At 40.3% G+C, this 18,946-nt stretch overlaps 3 protein-coding genes across 3 annotated transcripts in view; 1 reads left to right on the top strand and 2 right to left on the bottom strand.

The window, feature by feature from the left end:
• Positions 1-6,488, bottom strand: part of LOC124119475 — a 30,973-nt gene extending 24,485 nt beyond the window's left edge. The window contains exons 1-3 of the mRNA XM_046481990.2: positions 6,400-6,488; positions 4,525-5,151; positions 2,805-2,897 (exon numbers count right to left, since the gene is read on the bottom strand). Coding sequence (XP_046337946.2) covers positions 2,805-2,897; positions 4,525-5,143 — 712 coding nt within the window. The 5' untranslated portion in view covers positions 5,144-5,151; positions 6,400-6,488. The remainder of the gene's footprint in view (positions 1-2,804; positions 2,898-4,524; positions 5,152-6,399) is intronic.
• A 3,520-nt stretch (positions 6,489-10,008) lies between these two features.
• Positions 10,009-11,240, top strand: LOC124119490. The gene is made up of 2 exons (XM_046482009.2): positions 10,009-10,386; positions 10,465-11,240. The coding sequence occupies exons 1-2, from the start codon at positions 10,055-10,057 to the stop codon at positions 10,709-10,711; spliced, it is 579 nt and encodes a 192-aa protein (XP_046337965.2). The 5' UTR covers positions 10,009-10,054; the 3' UTR covers positions 10,712-11,240.
• A 5,257-nt stretch (positions 11,241-16,497) lies between these two features.
• The window catches only part of LOC124119493 (centrosomal protein of 120 kDa-like), a 43,070-nt gene continuing 40,621 nt past the window's right edge, over positions 16,498-18,946 (bottom strand). The window contains exon 22 of the mRNA XM_048400220.1: positions 16,498-17,443. Coding sequence (XP_048256177.1) covers positions 17,197-17,443 — 247 coding nt within the window. The 3' untranslated portion in view covers positions 16,498-17,196. The remainder of the gene's footprint in view (positions 17,444-18,946) is intronic.

The following is an 18,946-nucleotide window of genomic DNA, read 5'->3' as shown; positions in this document are numbered from 1 at the left end:
AACACAAGGTCAACATCAACACAAGGCCAACGTCAACACAAGGCCAACGTCAACACAAGGTCAACGTCAACACAAGGTCAACGTCAACACAAGGTCAACGTCAACACAAAGTCAACATCAACACATCAACACAAAGCCAACGTCAACACAAGGTCAACATCAACACAAGGCCAACATCAACACAAGGCCAACGTCAACACAAGGCCAAGGCCAAGGCCAACATCAACACAAGGTCAACGTCAACACAAGGTCAACATCAACACAAGGTCAACATCAACACAAGGTCAACGTCAACACAAGGTCAACGTCAACACAAGGCCAACGTCAACACAAGGCCAACATCACCAAGGTCAACGTCAACACAAGGTCAACATCAACACAAGGCCAACATCAACACAAGGCCAATGTCAACGTCAACACAAGGTCAACGTCAACACAAAGTCAACATCAAAACATCAACACAAAGCCAACGTCAACACAAGGTCAACATCAACACAAGGCCAACATCAACACAAGGCCAACGTCAACACAAGGCCAAGGCCAACATCAACACAAGGTCAACGTCAACACAAGGTCAACATCAACACAAGGTCAACATCAACACAAGGTCAACATCAACACAAGGTCAACGTCAACACAAGGCCAACGTCAACAAAAGGTCAACATCAACACAAGGCCAACGTCAACACAAGGCCAACATCAACACAAGGCCAACGTCAACACAAGGCCAAGGCCTACATCAACACAAAGCCAACATCAACACAAGGCCAATGTCAACACAATGCCAACATCAACACAAGGCCAACATCAACACAAGGTCAACGTCAACATAAGGCATACATCAACACGGTCAACGTCAACACAAGGTCAACATCAACACAAGGCCAACATCAACACGGTCAACGTCAACACAAGGTCAACATCAACACAAGGCCAACGTCAACACAAGGCCAACATCAACACATCAACACAAGGCCAACATCAACACAAGGTCAACATCAACACATCAACACAAGGTCAACATCAACACAAGGTCAACATCAACACAAGGCCAACGTCAACACAAGGCCAACGTCAACACAAGGTCAACGTCAACACAAGGTCAACGTCAACACAAGGTCAACGTCAACACAAAGTCAACATCAACACATCAACACAAAGCCAACGTCAACACAAGGTCAACATCAACACAAGGCCAACATCAACACAAGGCCAACGTCAACACAAGGCCAAGGCCAAGGCCAACATCAACACAAGGTCAACGTCAACACAAGGTCAACATCAACACAAGGTCAACATCAACACAAGGTCAACGTCAACACAAGGTCAACGTCAACACAAGGCCAACGTCAACACAAGGTCAACATCAACACAAGGCCAACATCAACACAAGGTCAACATCAACACAAGGTCAACGTCAACACAAGGGAGCATGGCAGGCCAAGTGGATGAAGAAGCTGAAGAAATGCAGAGTTGTGTCCCCCTTGAGGTCCACTGTTTACCCTGTGAAAGTCTATATGAGAGAATACCCACTTTATGCCAGAAAGTAGGGCTGGGACGAGGCCAAATTTACTACCCGGGTACCCACCCCCCTATTACACAACCCTACCCGGGTACCCACTGTAAGTCTGAGGAGATGTCTCAAAATGTCCGAATGGGAACATTTTTAGCATAGCCCTTGCAAAACATTTTAAGATACATGCATTGAACAATCTGGTCATTCATCCACTGAAATTGAATTAAGTTTTAACTTGATTCAACCATATGAAAAATCAGAAGGAATGGGTGGGTAGTCAGAAAGAAATGCAAACATTAGTGACTTGTAGTGTAACCATAGAGTTTTAGATAATTTTTTCATTAAACAATATATCACGTGACTAACCACGGGTCCGGGTAGTCCTGTGGGTACCCGGGTCCTACTCAGTACCCACCTGACCCGGGTACCCGAGTTACCCATCCCAGCCCTACCAGAAAGCATGGGCTTTTCAGATCAATTGGGATTTCAACAATTGTTCAACATTTATTTATTTCTTTTGACAACTAAAATTCTAAGACAACCCAGCATCAGTTTTCATCCATAACTTGTTGGGATGAGGATGATTTTGGTTCACACCTTTACATAATGCCCTATAAGTCCCTTTATATTGGTGACAATAAGCTTTGTGGCGTGGTTTTTGTGGGCTACCCTGCTTCCAAATTAATACTCATGCTTAAGGCTACCTGCTTTTCAGCAGGAACCTTTCCAGGGTTACCAGCTTCTGAGTGGGAACCTTGTCTTTCCCGACTTTTCTGCCATGGAATCGTAAATAGCTTACATTGGGGCAACCAATTGCCACGCATATTGGCCTGGCGGCAGTAGTCGTCATGTCAGCAGTAGTTGACATTTGGGCTGGCAGCAGTAGCCGTTACACATTTGGGCCGCAGGTAGCCGCCACAATGGTTTTACTAATTGGGCCAGGCAATGGTAGCTGCTTTTGGCAGGGTGGTAGTTGCCAAGCAATGATAGCATTTACATATGCTATCTGGGCCAGGCAGCAGTAGCTACCACAGGGCAGCAGCAGTAGCTGCTAATGGCTGTTGGCAACAATAGTTGCCATAGCATCGGTAGCTTTTTCATATACCCAACTAACAGCTTAGTAGCCCATCGACTCATCTCGGGTTTTTATTATAGGTAGCCCGTGCCTCTCACACGATAATTGCATTTAGTACCAATGTTGTACTGAAAACCCAAGCACTATCAGTTTCACAGGGCATAATATCTATCCCTTTCCCATGTTCAGTACTTTGTTTCACTCTTAACCTACCCAGGTATTGTGAAGTTTGTGCTGAGTCAGCTAATTCCAGAACCTTCTTAGTTGTCTCCCTTATTTCACGGTCGTATCCTCCCTTGTACGTAACTGCACATGAAACAAAGCATTGATTTACTTGGGTAAGATAATCAGTAAGCAAACACATAAATAGATAAATAAATCTATCTCAGGAGTACATAGCAGGGGTCCAGACACAGACAGAATTGTATCTTAAACTGCTCACTGTCCCATATTCAGTAGGTCTGTAGCAAAAGTGAAAATTCCTAAATTGGAATTTTCCATTCATGTTGAAATAGTTATAACTATTTTTTACAGCTTTGTAGAAGTGACCTATTTCACTGATATCAGGATAAAAAGGAAGAGGTATTAACAATCATTTCTACATTATAGCATTGAATAAAATGTTAAAATACAATCTTAAAATACCTCTGAATTTAAGAAAAAAAGAAGTTTTAAAACATCCCAATTTAAACATACTTATTATTTTGGTCAATTTGCATGCCATTGGGGCACTCTACTTTGTAATCCTCCATTGCTGATAAAACTTGGGAATTAATGAGCAAACACAACTAAAGGGCTACGAACTAAACCGGCTATTGGACTAAATGTTTCAGAGGTTTCTTCACAAAAACAAGAAGAAATACTGCTCATTGATACAAGAAGTTATATTTTATAAACGCATTTACAGTAGAACACAGACAGAGGGAACAAACAGATACTACAAAATCCCTGATTTATCTCCTATATATTATCATTACGAACATAACAAACTCGCGTATATAGTAAATTGATGTCTGATCCCCGACAAGCCAAAATACAACTAATTAGTGACATGTATAGTGAATTGAGAAATCTCACTCAGTGTCAATTGTCACCGACAACTGGCTATATGCAATCAGTGGCAAATCAACACAATCGTGGCGAATCAACACAATCAGTGGTGACGATTCAATCTTGCTAAACTTGCTTTATGTTACTCCTTATCCATACATGTAATTGGTCTTATCTTGTCTGTAAAATAAACATTACTCCTTTCCAGTTTCACAAATGCAGTCAGCAAAACAAAGCCAGAGCAAAATCCCCGACTACACTTCTCCCCGTATGAAATTCCTCAAATGCTAAATACATATTTGATAAACACGGTTCTAAAAATGTTATGAATTTAATGTTATTTAAAGAATGTTCTGAAATATTAATACAAGTCAATGCTGTAATTACGTGTATTGTGTTTTGTTTTATCCAAGATGGCAGACGTCCTGAGCAAAAATGTATATATGAACAATGTAAATAATGAAGTGCATTCTCTGGTCCCTTGTAGTTTGTAACATCAGTGTTCTGTATTATTACTTCTTTATTTGTATCACATCCACAATCTATTCTGATTGGACGCTAAAACAATTTTTTTGCCTCTGATTCTACACATAAACTATACATCCTTTCCAAAGCCAAACCTTATTTGCAGTGGTTAACTGCATGGTAATCTAATCTTACGTACATCTTCAGAAAACATATATTTTTTGGATCATGCTGACCATGTTAACATACAAAAAAGTATGAAACTATCAAAAAGGTTTAAGGAAAAACAAAAACATATCACTCGTAAGGTGAAAAAAGTCCAATAATACTGGTAATGCATCAAGATGATGCAAAATCAAATATTAAGTGTACGTTTGGTTCAATACATCTAAAAGATTCACTATGAACATGATCTCACCTGTCCTCCTGCCAAACTGTTGGACCACCATGAGGCACTCGTCAGCAGCAGTGTATGCCTCATCGGTGTTGCTGACTTCAAACAGAAGATAGGCAATATCACACAGCATCTGCAGCTGCTTCAGGGGGGACTTCAGATACGCGTACACGCTCGACAACTGCTGCTTGTAGTCTATTAACGCTTCGAGGTTGTCCTTCTCAAAGTCGCACAACTGTTCCAGAATGTACTTCTTTAATGACACATTCATATTACTTTGCAACAAGTTTAACTGATCCAAAGCTTTCTTGTAGAAGAAAACGGTTTTGGACTGTTTTCCAGTATGGTGTTCAGCCAATCCGTGAATAAAAGACAGTTCACCTTCATTTAAAGTGTCAAGATAGCCCTTACTTAATTTCTGTAAATACTCAAGCGCTCTTTTTCCATTTCTGTTTGCAGCGTAGGCAGTGGCCAGATTGTAGATGCATGTCTCTTTGACCGAGATGGAGTCTGTCTGCACGGCAAGTTCATGCGCTTTCTTGAATTCCTCCAGGGCGCCTCTGGCATTGCCTTGTGTGTACAGGTTCTGTCCGTTCTGGGCCAACCTGATGATGTCCATAATCGCTGTGTCTCCCATCGTCATTGTTGTGTCTGTGATTAAAAGAAAATTGTACAAAATACTTGCTAAGAACTATTATATCATTCTGATTGAGAGAAATATTTTCCCTACCCACTTTATCGATCTAAGCTTTGTCTTGCGACTGTAAAATAGGTTTACTTAAGTTCTCTACACACATCTCACATTCACTGATGCAAACCTTCAAATTTGAGTAAGTGAGTTGGGTTTAACGCCGCTTTTAACAGTATTCCAGTTATATCACGGCGTGTCAGCTTAATGTGGGAGGAAAGCCTGAAGTGATGCAGATCTCAGACGTTTACCACTTCGGTGGAACCCTGCAGCACGGGTATGGTGCTGACAAATCTAGAAACAGAAACGGGGCGAACCGGGATTCGAACAAAATTTGTTACAAAATTCCTATGTGAGACTCAGAACTTATCAATCAACCCTGATGTAGGTGTGTGTGTGTTTGTTGTGAAAGGCCGTACTCCGCAATATCATGACAAATGGAATAAGGTCGTTGTTTTATTAAATTATACGTTCTGGGTCCTGTAAGAGAGACTAACAGAGCCCCATCACCCATCCGATGTAGTCATGTCTAGCAACAAGCACTGACTGCTTGGGACCTACTACATTGGCCGTATTAAGCACCCTGCTCCAATAAGCGCCCCTGGCCAACTTCTAGACTGATATGTAAGCACAGTAGACTATGTTTATAACAAACAGGCATTTAACGAACTGACGGATATAACAACCTTCCCGGACATTTGCTGTATATATGCTTATAACAAGTTACGGTTATAAAAAAAGTTATTAGTGGTCCCTTTGAGTTCGTTTTAACCAGAGTTTACTGTAATCTCTATAGGTGCCTCTGAAATTTAACATGACAGTTCATATTTGTGTATATGACAAATGTGTTTTTAAAAAAACAAAGCACAGAAGATGTATATATAAGTGTTTATTATTATTACTAAAAATATACACATTTTTAGTTTAATCAAGTCATCCAGTTGATTAGGTACTAGACTCGGGATATCATCCTAAATATAGATATATGATTCTAGATATATCGACACGCTTGCATACATGATCAATGATACATTGATCAAGCGCGAGACCCTTCATGAGCAAAGATCAACAAGGAAGACTGCTGACTAAGAGTAAGAGGCCATTGTATAGGCCTAGATGTATTGACCAGACAACCGAGGTAACCAAAATATGCAAATCTACGTACGTCAGGAGCCACACGTAATCATAAGTCTACTAAAACAGAAACTTACCTTTGTCATTTACATACAACCGCCCATATATTCGTGAGCACCAAGGCGCAACACCTGCTTTGTTTTGTGCTGTTATGGCAACGTCAATGTTTAGAGTTACTCCCCTTTCATTTCCCGACAACACCATTTCCAGGGGGCGTGGACCTTGTTTCTGAGTGACACTGTTTGAGAAATCGATCTTTGTATCAGGGTAACTTATCTTCTGGACTCCCTCTGAAAAGTTTTAAACGGTTAAACCACTTAAAATGGAACTCAGAACTGAAATGGATAATTTCAAGGATCGCTTTACAAAAAATATTGCTGAAACACTTTAAATATCAACATGTGTTTGTTTATTACCGAAGCGAACGTAAAATCGCCAATTTTAACCAACATGACATATTTTCATGGAATATACACTCGTCACACTGTAAGTAGCCGCATAAAGCCTAACGTGGGAAGCATAAAACCCCATGTGCCCCGAGTAATCCTGCTACAACGAATTTATCTTATCGACATGTTTTTTATATGACACTGTAAAACAATTCAAACAAATTCAAAATTGATAGAAAACAGCTGTTCGTTGAGCGGGGTTTAGCTTGTACTATTTCACGTGACTGTTATTGACTCGGAATAAGGATGATATGTTTTGCTTCGAAGCGGGGTATAAGGGATTTATGAAATAATGACACAATGCTATTTCTTAATTTCTTTAATTTCTATAAATGTTTTCCTTTTAAAGAAGGTTAATTGGATCTGTACTGTATATAATGCATCAAACGTATCTTTGCAAGTTTTCTTTCTGAGAATGAGTGAGTTAGTGAGGGTTTGCAACACTGAAACTCCTGGAGAGCTCATAAATTTGTGAAAATAAAAACACTCAGCCTGAAAAAAAGGTCTCGACCACAATATGGCCATCACCATCAATGCAGAATAGTTTCACAAGCGAGCAAAGCTTTAAACTTTGACAGATATGCCTGCAATCCTTATTTATCATCCAAAACTGGCTCCCACAGGAGATATCGCTTGGATGAGATCAAGCGATATCTACACTGTAGATATCGCTGCAATGAAATTACATCACAATGCTTTGCAGACCATTGTGACGTCACTGGTTACCATGACGTCACAATCAAATGACATCACTAATGGCTCTGCTACTGAAGCTGTTTGCAGTACTTTTTACACTGAAGACACTGCTAATTACTGTCTACAAATTGAAAAAGTTGAAAGAATGATGTTGGATGATAAATAAAATCTCACCCTCGTGTCTTTTGATATCAAATATATCAACACTCGTTGATAAAAGTGGCAAAAATCCTCGGCAAGCCTCGGAATTTTCCCACTTTTATCAACTCGTGTTGATATATTTGATATCAAAAGACACTCGGGTGAGATTCTCTATTTATTAATAATAATTTCAAATCTTCCATCTCATGATGCCAATACAGTTGTTGACTGTGATGGGAAATCACCGTTAACTATCATATACCCTTACTTGGAAACTGACTAGCAAAAGAAACGTTACCAATAAACATTTTTGTTCCTAAAAACAGAGTAGGAAGAAGCTTGTATGGTCAAAAGACACGAATTAACAACATCTTTCCAAGTTTAGCCATGAGAATAAAGTTGGCCTAAAATGTACCTTATTGTAGTTTGAGATGCATCAGTTGTGAGGATGAAGGGTTTGTTTTGGTTGGAATATGCAAGGATGGGGGTTGTTGTAAGGGTTTGCTTTAGCTTTTCGAATGCCTGTTGGCAATTGTTGGACCATTTGAAAGATGCTTCTTTTTTTAGAGGGTTGTGAAGAGGGAAGACGATGCCAGGAAGGTTTGCTACACATTTGTGGTAATATGAGACCAAATCTAAGAAATGACACGGGGTGGTCGGGTAGCCTACTGGTTAAAACCTTAAATTCGCTCGTCACGCCGAAGATCCGGGTTCGATTCCCGACATGGGTACAATGTGTGAAGCCCATTTCTGGTGTCCCCCGCCGTGTCATTGCTGGAATATTGCTAAAAACGGCGTAAAACCATACTCACTCACTCACTAAGAAATGACACACGTCATGGACATTTTTAGAACGTGGGATCTGTGTGACTGAATCTACTTTTGAAGTATTTCGACGTGGATGCCATCTTTGCTGAAGAAATGCCCTCGGTTTGACTTGGTCTTACATTTGCTCGGTTTTAGAGTGAGTCCTGCTTCTTTGATCTTTTGGAATACTTGAATACCTTTAGGTGACTAAAATGTTCCAAAAACGTTTTAGAAAATAGTATGACATCTACATATATGGCATCTACATATATTTTAGTGAACAGTGAGAAAATTTTAACATTCTTTCCATAGGTTGAATTCGATATGTACAGTAAAAAATAATCTCAGCTCTCATTTCAGAGGGAAAAAATCTCAGCCCCTAAAAATGACGAAAAAAACCACGACTCTACCCCAAAATAACATTGTTAATGTGTTTATTAAAAAGAAATTCCCTGATTTGTCATTCCCTGTAACATATACGTGGGGTTTTCGCACGCACGAGAATTTTTCCAGGAACCGACCATTTGATAAAACAAATTGTATTTGAAACACATAATTTTGCCTCAGGGTTTATACCCATCCAAATACACGCACGCACGCACGCACGCACGCACGCACGCACGCACGCACGCACACAAATTTCCTAGCTGTCCTGAAGTGTACGAAGTACGAAAACATTGTGGGCTCATCTTTGAGAAAAGATCTATCTCTAACAGTGGTAGATATGTATGCTCGCGTGTTTAGATCTCTAAACCATTGGATATAGGAGATATTAGTACATTCTACATACACACGCTACGTCATTCAAAGTGTGTCAGATTGGCAGGCCCACTAGCCGCGGTCGCCATCGAGCTTCGGGTCATGGGGTTCGTGGCCCCCAAAAGGTCGGGTGGTACTTAAGAATCAAGGTCTGGTTTGTCAGATTGGCCCTGCAAAACACCCCAGTGGGAATTCCGGGTTAGAATATCATGTCCTTAGCAACCTATGCTGGTCGTAAGCGGCGACCAAATGGTCAGGCTCAGTGATTTGATTAGTGCCTGGTACAGAATGGATTATTTACAAGCCTCCGACACATAGGTGGAATATTGCTTAGTTTAGACATTCAGCAACAAACAAATAGACTTCTAAAGAAATAATAACATAAAATTACATCCCCCTACCTACAGTTTTGAAAAGACATCACCAGACCCAAAAATATTTGTTAACTGAGATATTCACCTTTGAGTTTTTGTTATATTTTATTCACTTGAACCTCGGCAATATATGAAAGCTAATGTGAACGTCTGTTTAACATAAGTAACTTTATTCATAGTATGTGTGTTCAATCGTGTTTAATGTAATGGGTAGTTTTATCTGTTCTATATTACAGCGTTTTAAGCGTTTATTATTACACTAGACTTAAACTTTGGGGGCAGACACACTCTCAACTATTTTAGGCAATATGACACGCTTCTTCACAAAGCCCCCAGTTGACGCTCGCACCTCACTAACTTTCGGACGGTACGGGGTCGGACTTTGGCAAGGTTTTGTGACGTCATAATGAGGTGACGTTGGGTTTCTGTGTCGTCACAGCATTGTCTGGCTGATATTTGTCGGAGTTGGTCGTGTTCATGGGTGCTCCATCATAGTTAGTACCACAATGGGATGCAAGCAGACAAAGACGCGGTCTCTAAACCAGACATCGGTCAAAGAAGCTCTTGAGGGCAAGATCAACTGTCCCCGGGAACAGTACTTGGCCAAGAGCCAGCCCACGCCCACGCCCTCCGGTGAGGAGATACTGAAGCAGCTGCGAGAGGATGGGATCGTCCCCGACCGCCACCGCTCAGGTGGAGTTGCCTTTTCGGTTGCTGTCAAGGATGACGTTACCGCCCCTCGTGGGAAGCCACCCAGACGCATGGAGCGCATGCCTATCAAAGGCCATTACACCTCAGAAGAGCGCCAGATGATTGCTGATGTCGTTCGATTTGACAGGTACGTACATCATCTTATTTTAAAAGAACGAATGCTTTATCATTTCACGAAACACATAAGCACCATTGTCCACTGCAGATTTGTGGAGCAAGTTCAGAGGAGAACCCTTGATCGTGACATAAAAAGAAAGACGGTGCTTCTGGAGAAGGAGAGGCAAAATCCCATGAAGAAGATGATGGCGCGTCAGAAACTCTGTGAGCGGGAAAAACGTCTTCAGATATTTGCAGAGGAGGAGGCATCAAAGGAGGAGGAGAAGGTGGCAAAGAAGAAGGCGAAGGCTGCCAGGAAGAATGATATAATAAAGAATTCGCCTGCCAAGAAGTAGAGGAAGAATGAGGGAGAAGTGGGGGAGGACAGGCGCCTTGGTCATGAGGAGAGGGCGGTATATGAACACTCTTGTCATATTTTGTCATTATGAGTTGTTGTGATATGAATGCAAAGAAAGCTTTAGTAACAATAGCTTTTTAACAATATTGTATACATAAAAAAACAAAATAAAAAATGATATACTACAAAATATCTGAAATCTATGTTATAAATTCTTATCATCACTACCTGTGGAATACCTGTTCTGACGGGGAGAAGCCTCTGTTGAGAGAAGCGCCCGGGTTGTTAACACCATACTGTATGATATTGTATATCTTTATGTCATAATTATCACTTGAATGTTAGAATATGTTAGATAAAATATATAAAAAATACTAAATTCAAAATACAAAATAATTTCAAAGTCAAATTCATGGAGTCGTCTCAGTAGTACAGGCGCCTAGCTTGATCAAATGTATAGCAATGTCCTTCACATGGAAGTCCTTTCTTCCAAATATGATTAACAAAGACAGGGAACGTAGAGTTCAATCAGTTGGTGTACTTTTATTATGTAAATACATCATTACCGCCATCTATTTGTATTGAGATGGTCAGACCAATAAAGGTTTTTAATGAGATAAAGAATTTTGTCTTTAAAGTTTAGCGTATTTCTTATGTAAGTTCTCTGCTCTGGCCGCTCTCTGTGTGCGTGCGTGCGAGCTAGAGAGAGAGAGTGTGTGTCTTTACATCTCAGCGCAGGGTATACACATTCCCCACTGTGATGTACATGAAACCCAGCTAAGCGTGTGGTACTGACATACCAAGATTTATAATTTGGACGAATCTGTAAATCGAACCTGCGAACAGCGGACCTTGAACGTCAAGGGTCGCAACTCCAAACATATTATTGTGACTCATCACATCACGTGGATTAAGTTTTAATGACATCTATTAAAACAGCAAAGTAACATTTCTTAAAGGTCAGAATATAGAATATGTCCCTCCGCTATCACATTACTGTTCCATTTCAGATGTCAGGATATCTGCAAATGCTTTTAACGCGGTGCCTTTAAATTAGAAATACGGTAACATAACATCCCTTACGGAAGTCTTTTCTTATTGCAACACAAAGTTGTTATAAAAGTCCATCGATTCTAATTCAAGTCGTAACCTAACATTGCAGTGAACGAGTTTACACTGCAGCCAGCAATGGTCCAACGTTTTATAGGCTACCTGTTCGAGTATCTGCCAGAATAAACAGTGGTTGATAGCATGAACACGCACTACTCCTGGCGCCCATAACTGAAGAAAGATAATCGTTTAATGGAAACAAACAAATATTATGGCACCCATAACTGAAGAAAGATAAACGTTTAACGTAACCAAATATGTTGGCGTCCATAACTGAAGAAAGATAAACGGTTAACGTAAACAAAGAAATATTATGGCGCCCATAACTGAAGAAAGATAAACGTTTAACGTAAACTAAAAAATATCATGGCGCCCATATAAATCCACATAAACATGCTGCAACACACTGAAATGTACCATGTCCAGCAACAACACAGGGACATCCTAATAACCATATTTGTTGTTTCTTTTCGGAAGGGACCCCTGAAGATCCGGGGTAGAATAGGTCTTCAGCAATCCCTGTTTGCTGTAAAAGCCGACTGTGCTAAGAGGGACTAACGCACGCAGGAGATCAGGCTTGCTGACTTGGTTGATGCATGTCATCACATCCCAATTGGGTAGATCGATGCTCATGATGTCAATCACGGAAGTCCGGCGCATCATGTAATCAGGAAATGTTTTATTAAGTGGATGACACATATATATTGCCTGAAATTCGGATTAAAATAGAAAGACTTTGATTTGACAATATTTCCTTGTATATTAGGATTATTAGCAGGCATCCTTAAGAAAGTTTAATTCTTTATCATTAGAGAAACGATAAACTGAAAGAATTAAGGAAACAGACAGAAGTGCTGCACTTGATTGACATAAATAGTGAGGATAGGTTGATTTGCAGTATCAACACGCCATGTCTTATGTCATTGACATGGCAGCTGAAGTGTTCCACGTGGCTGTTTGTCAGATAGTCATGAGATTTGTGATAATCTGGAAAGACTGATTGTTTTCGCCCTAAATCAAGTTGTTACATAATTACATGCTGAGAAGCTGAATCAAACTCCATGTTTCTCCCTGAGCATTAAACATACTTTTCAGCTGTATGATCCCTTACATTATCCAAACAATTACTTCTGCAAATCAATGTTGGAGAGCTTTCTGCTGCAGGCTAATATGACAGCGATCTGCACACGTGATGTATAGATCAATGGTGCTTTCTGCTGCAGTCTAATATTACTGCAATATCACAGCGAACTGCACACCTAAGGTCAAGATCAATGTTGCTTTTTGCTGCAGTCTAACATTATGTCTAGCCGGGAGAGCCACATTTCAGAAATGGCTATTGCCGGTAGAGCCACATTTTTTTTTTAGCTGAGTGCATTTCACCTATTCTAGCGGGTAATTAATTAATCCGATTACCGATACCTTTATATGAGTGTCCCACATTTAAGTTACTAAGCGTGGTGTTCTTTAGAGATACCTTTAAATGAGTGTCCCACATTTAAATTATTAAGCGTGGTGTTCTTTAGAGATACCTTTAAATGAGTGTCCCACATTAGTTGGACTTTGAACGTGCAGCTCACAATGCCGGGACTGATGTATTTCCTGGGACATTAGTTAGAGGGTGTTTCTTTCACTTCACCCAATGTATCTGGAGGAGGGTGCAGAAAGAAGGTCTGGTGATGGTCTATAAGGAAGATGAAGAGGTGAAGAAGCTGGTGAGAAGAGCTGCTGCCCTCCCTCTACTACCTCGTGACAAAGTGGATGATGTGTGGCTTGATGCCATTGCTGACTCTCCTGCTGGCCCTAAAGTGACTGCCTTCATGCACTACGCGACAACCAGTTGGGTTCAAGGAGGCGCCTTCATGCCAGAGATTTGGAACCATTTCGAAAACCAAGGCCACCGTACCAACAATCACCTGGAAGGGTGGCACAACAAGATAAAGAAACTTGCCAAGAAGTGCCACCCGAACATCTAGGAGGTAGTGAAGCTATTTCAGCGAGAGCAGTCACTCAAAGAGGTTGCAGTCCTGAGACTCTCTCACCAGTGGTCAGAACCTTCACGAAGAAAGAAGTACAAGGCAATCGATGCACGTATTGCGTCCCTCAAGATCCAGCTCCTGAACCAACACCTGAGTGAGATGGAATATGCTGACCACGTGGGCGACCTCCTTCATCTGCAGTAATGACATTAAATCCATTATGATATTCATATGCTATTCATATTCATCAATGTAAAGTTTTGATGAATATGTTATCCTTGTGGAATAAAAAATGAGAAAACAAGACTTGTTTTGTTATATACGGTAACCCGTTAGAATCACAAAGCATGTTTTGACAGCATAGCCGCGAAAGCCACATTATACAATCACGCAACCATAACCATTGCCGCGAGAGCCACATCAATTTGGGCTATCTAGTTTCGAAATGTGGCTTTGCCGGCCTGTAACCAACATTACAGCTATATCACAGTGATCTGCAAACAGTCAAGTCAAACAGACTTGCATGAGCAAGAGTCCACACCACCAGGGTATGGCGACACAGCAGGTAGGTGCCACATTGTAACCACCCTGTCACCATGTAAGTTGGTTCTTATGACAAATACTGGTCAATACCACCCATGGAATTACTATGGAACACATATGTCAAATCTGTGGCAATTACAGGAAAAAATATAAAAATATGAGTGAGTGAGTATAGTTTCACCCCGCTTTTAGCAATATTCCAGCAATATCACAGCAGGGGACCCCAGAAAGCAGGCTTCACACATTTTACCCATGTGGAGAATTGAACCTGGTCCTTCAGCGTGACAAGCAAATGCTTTAACTACTAGGCTAGCCACTGCCCCAGCAAGTTAATGGATCGGGTGTCTAGGTTCGGCGACTTGATAGATTGATGTTATCGTATCCTAACTGCATGGAACAATGTTCATAATGTCATTCACAGGATATTAATTACAGAATGGCATCATCATGCTGGAATATTGCTGAGTGCAGCATTGAACAACAAACAAAAACATGTCTTGGCTAACTACAATTCTCACAAACATGTTTGTCTTGATATAAATTTATTTCATATTTACAGATTCTTACAAAATGGTTACACTGACAAATGTGTCAACAATAAATATATTTACACAACTATTTACAGAGATTCCTACATTTATAGATAAGTTTCAAACTTTACAATTCTCATAAATATAAAAAAAATCTACATGGAAGCTGACAGTCAAGGCATCATATTAACTGCTATGCTTGTAAATAAGATATAAGCAGGTCAGCAGCAATAACCGCACATACAGGTCCAACCAAGCACTTAGTCACTCTCCACTATACTGGTACATTACAGAGCCATGCTCCTTCAGAAAGGTCAGCTCATGGTGATATTCATGTGAACAAACAACATTTCATCAAGTGAGGAGTAGTTCATATGTTGCCACATTAAACAGAACTGTGTGCATCAAAATATACAAATCAAAGAAGTTAAAGAACACACAACTTTTTCAAACGACTATAGCTACTCCGTCATGACAAAATATGTTGTTCTTTAACTTCTTTTGAGTAGCATACATGACAATGCTGACATCATGCCTAAAGCAACAAACATGTTAGTTCTGAGATACACCTGGCATCACTGTTTTTCATGGCTGTCTTCATAAAATTTCGAAAACGGAAGACTCACCCAACAATGATAATGCCAGTATACTGATAAATGCGGAAGAAAACTTAATTTGGCAGTAAATACTAACATATATATACCAATCAGTTTTACAAACTTAGCATATCAAAAGTACATGGATTCAGGTCATTTAACTATAACATGGAAGCAATTCTAACTAAATGTCCAAGACACAACAGCTGCTGATGGTGACAGCATACTGTGTGGCCTGCCCTCACTGCTGACAGTGGTGTCTTGCAGTAACACTATTACTCCACATGCTACACTTCCCAGTGAAATCGTCCAGACTAACAAATTTCCGGAATAACAAATCATTGTTATGGAGAAATGTATTTGAAGGAAGGTTGACATCACAATAGTCGTCTGGATACAGGGATAGAAATCTGTACCAGCCCGCCTGTGATGCTAATGCTATATGTATCCTAAGGGCTGGTAGAATCTGTAACAGGTTGTGTGGTGTTCCTGTACGTATTAGTGTTCGAGCAAGTAGACTTCCTAGGTTAATTTCTATCCCTGAAAAGGAATCATTGTTAAGGAGAAATGTGTTTGAATGAATATTAACATTCCTGACAATAATCACCTGGATCCTTGGGTGACCGGACCAGCGGAGTTTTACTGTATCATTACTAAAATTACGAGCATTAACAAGTGATACTCTGCAAAATTTCGTGCATGTCATTGCACACCAACAAACTACCAGGGGGAGGCTGATATAACTGAGTGTCAATGATTATTTTCATATTTTATTTTGACATAACATTGTGTGGGTTTAGGAGAAATTCAATGCTAAAACTGTTCCAAGTGCAGGATACATACTATCTTAACAGTAACCATTAATCATCTGTCAGGAAAAGGTTTGTTCTGTTGTATTAATAGTTTACAGTGACCAGACACTATTCAATACATTAAATAGGTTATCTATTAGAAATTTTGGTTAGTGGCTTTTGGCTCTAGTTTGTCATTCTGTGCACCCACATATTTTACCAATATGTGGTGTTGATGTGGTCATTAGGACTAGGACAGGTAACTCAGGTTGGGTGGGTCGAGTAGGCCCTCGGTACCCACAGGATTACCCGAACTGTGGCTAGTCACATGATATATTGTTTAATGACAACAATTTATCTAAAACTCGATGGTTACACTAAAAGTCACTAATGTTCGCATTTATTTCTGACAATGCATGCATTCCTTCTGACTTTTACATGTTTCAATAAAGATAAAACTTTAGTCAACTTCAGTGTATGCGTGACCAGATTGTTTTGTACGTGTATATAAACACATTTTGCCAGGTCAACAGTCAAACTTGTCCCAATCAAAGAAGTTGTACCTATCTCTTGACACCTAGCTACACCGGCTACCTGGGTAGATTCGGGTAATAGGGGAGTGGGTACCTGGGTAGTATATTTGGACTTGCCCCAGCCCTAGTGGTCATATACAAATTCGACGTCCGACATCACATAACATACCAGCATGGTGGTGGTTTAGATGATATGACATTTCATTTGACCCAAGTAAATACTACAGACCCTATGCTGCTATAGCATCATTCCATCCAATGTCCTCCCTCACAAGCTGTAACACCATGGGCATGCCATTACAAGAGTCAAGCATGTCTCCGGACACTGATCACAGACAGCGGACATAGTACTTTAATACTTGATACAAAACCTATACCTGGCAGCATGTTGTCAGTGTGTGTTAGCTATTTTTATGTGCAATGGCCTCTCTAATCTGTCTGTCCAGCTCTGCAATGATCTTGTCCTGCGTGGTGTAGGCTCCGGTCTTCAGCAGAGTGTCCCGCTCTTCTATCAGACGGGTTATGTGTTCGTCCAGGCTGGAGTCCAGGTCATGGGACTTGTGGCCGTTTATCTGTTTGGGACTATTAAACTGCATGTTGTTGGAGTCGGTTGAAGACTTCAGGCGTTCTTCTTCAATCAGTTTTAATCTGAAATTCATGTATATCTCATGACAAACACCAAGTAACATATTTCAACCTTCTCTCTAACACGGGCAAAATATACAATAATGTTCTGTCAAATATTAAAAAATCATAAGCGGTTTCCCCCTAATATTGACAGATTGACCTTACTTTGTAAACTATAGTTTTAATTGATGTTACTTAATAAGCTGTAGTCTCAAAGTCATCAAACACTGCATACATAATTGACGTAATTCATTGAGCTGTTTGATATTTCTTGACACCAAGAATTGACCACCATACATCCCAACATCAAGACTACACCATACATCCCAACATCAAGAATACACCATACATCCCAACATCAAGTACACACCATACATCCAAACATCAAGACTACACCATACATCCCAACATCAAGAATACACCATACATCCCAACATCAAGTACACACCATACATCCCAACATCAAGATTACACCATACATCCCAACATCAAGTACACGCCATACATCCCAACATCAAGTATACACCATACATCCCAACATCAAGACTACACAATACATCCCAACATCAAGACTACACCATACATCCCAACATCAAGAATACACCATACATCCCAACATCAAGAATACATCATACATCCCAACATCAAGAATACACCATACATCCCAACATCAAGAATACGCCATACATCCCAACATCAAGAATACACCATACATCCCAACATCAAGAATACACCATACATCCCAACATCAAGAATACGCCATATATCACAACATCAAGAATACATCATACATCCCAACATCAAGTACACGCCATACATCCCAACATCAAGTATACACCATACATCCCAACATCAAGACTACACAATACATCCCAACATCAAGACTACACAATACATCCCAACATCAAGAATACGCCATACATCCCAACATCAAGAATACACCATACATCCCAACATCAAGAATACATCATCCATCCCAACATCAAGAATACACCATACATCCCAACATCAAGAATACGCCATACATCCCAACATCAAGAATACGCCATACATCCCAACATCAAGAACACACCATACATCCCAACATCAAGAATACACCATACATCCCAACATCAAGAATAGACCATATATCCCAACATCAAGAATACACCATACATCCCAACATCAAGAACACGCCATACATCCCAACATCAAGTACACGCCATACATCCCAACATCAAGAATACGCCATACATCCCAACATCAAGAATACGCCATACATCCCAACATCAAGAATACGCCATACATCCCAACATCAAGAATTCGCCATATATCCCAACATCAAGAATACACCATACATCCCAACATCAAGAATACGCCATATATCCCAACATCAAGAATACATCATACATCCCAACATCAAGTACACGCCATACATCCCAACATCAAGTATACACCATACATCCCAACATCAAGACTACACAATACATCCCAACATCAAGACTACATCATACATCCCAACATCAAGAATACACCATAAATCCC

This window comes from Haliotis rufescens, unplaced genomic scaffold (genome assembly GCF_023055435.1).
Source record: "Haliotis rufescens isolate VD_foot unplaced genomic scaffold, xgHalRufe1.0.p SCAF_1, whole genome shotgun sequence".
Lineage (NCBI taxonomy): Eukaryota > Metazoa > Mollusca > Gastropoda > Lepetellida > Haliotidae > Haliotis > Haliotis rufescens.
This window is presented reverse-complemented; position numbering and strand designations above follow the sequence as displayed.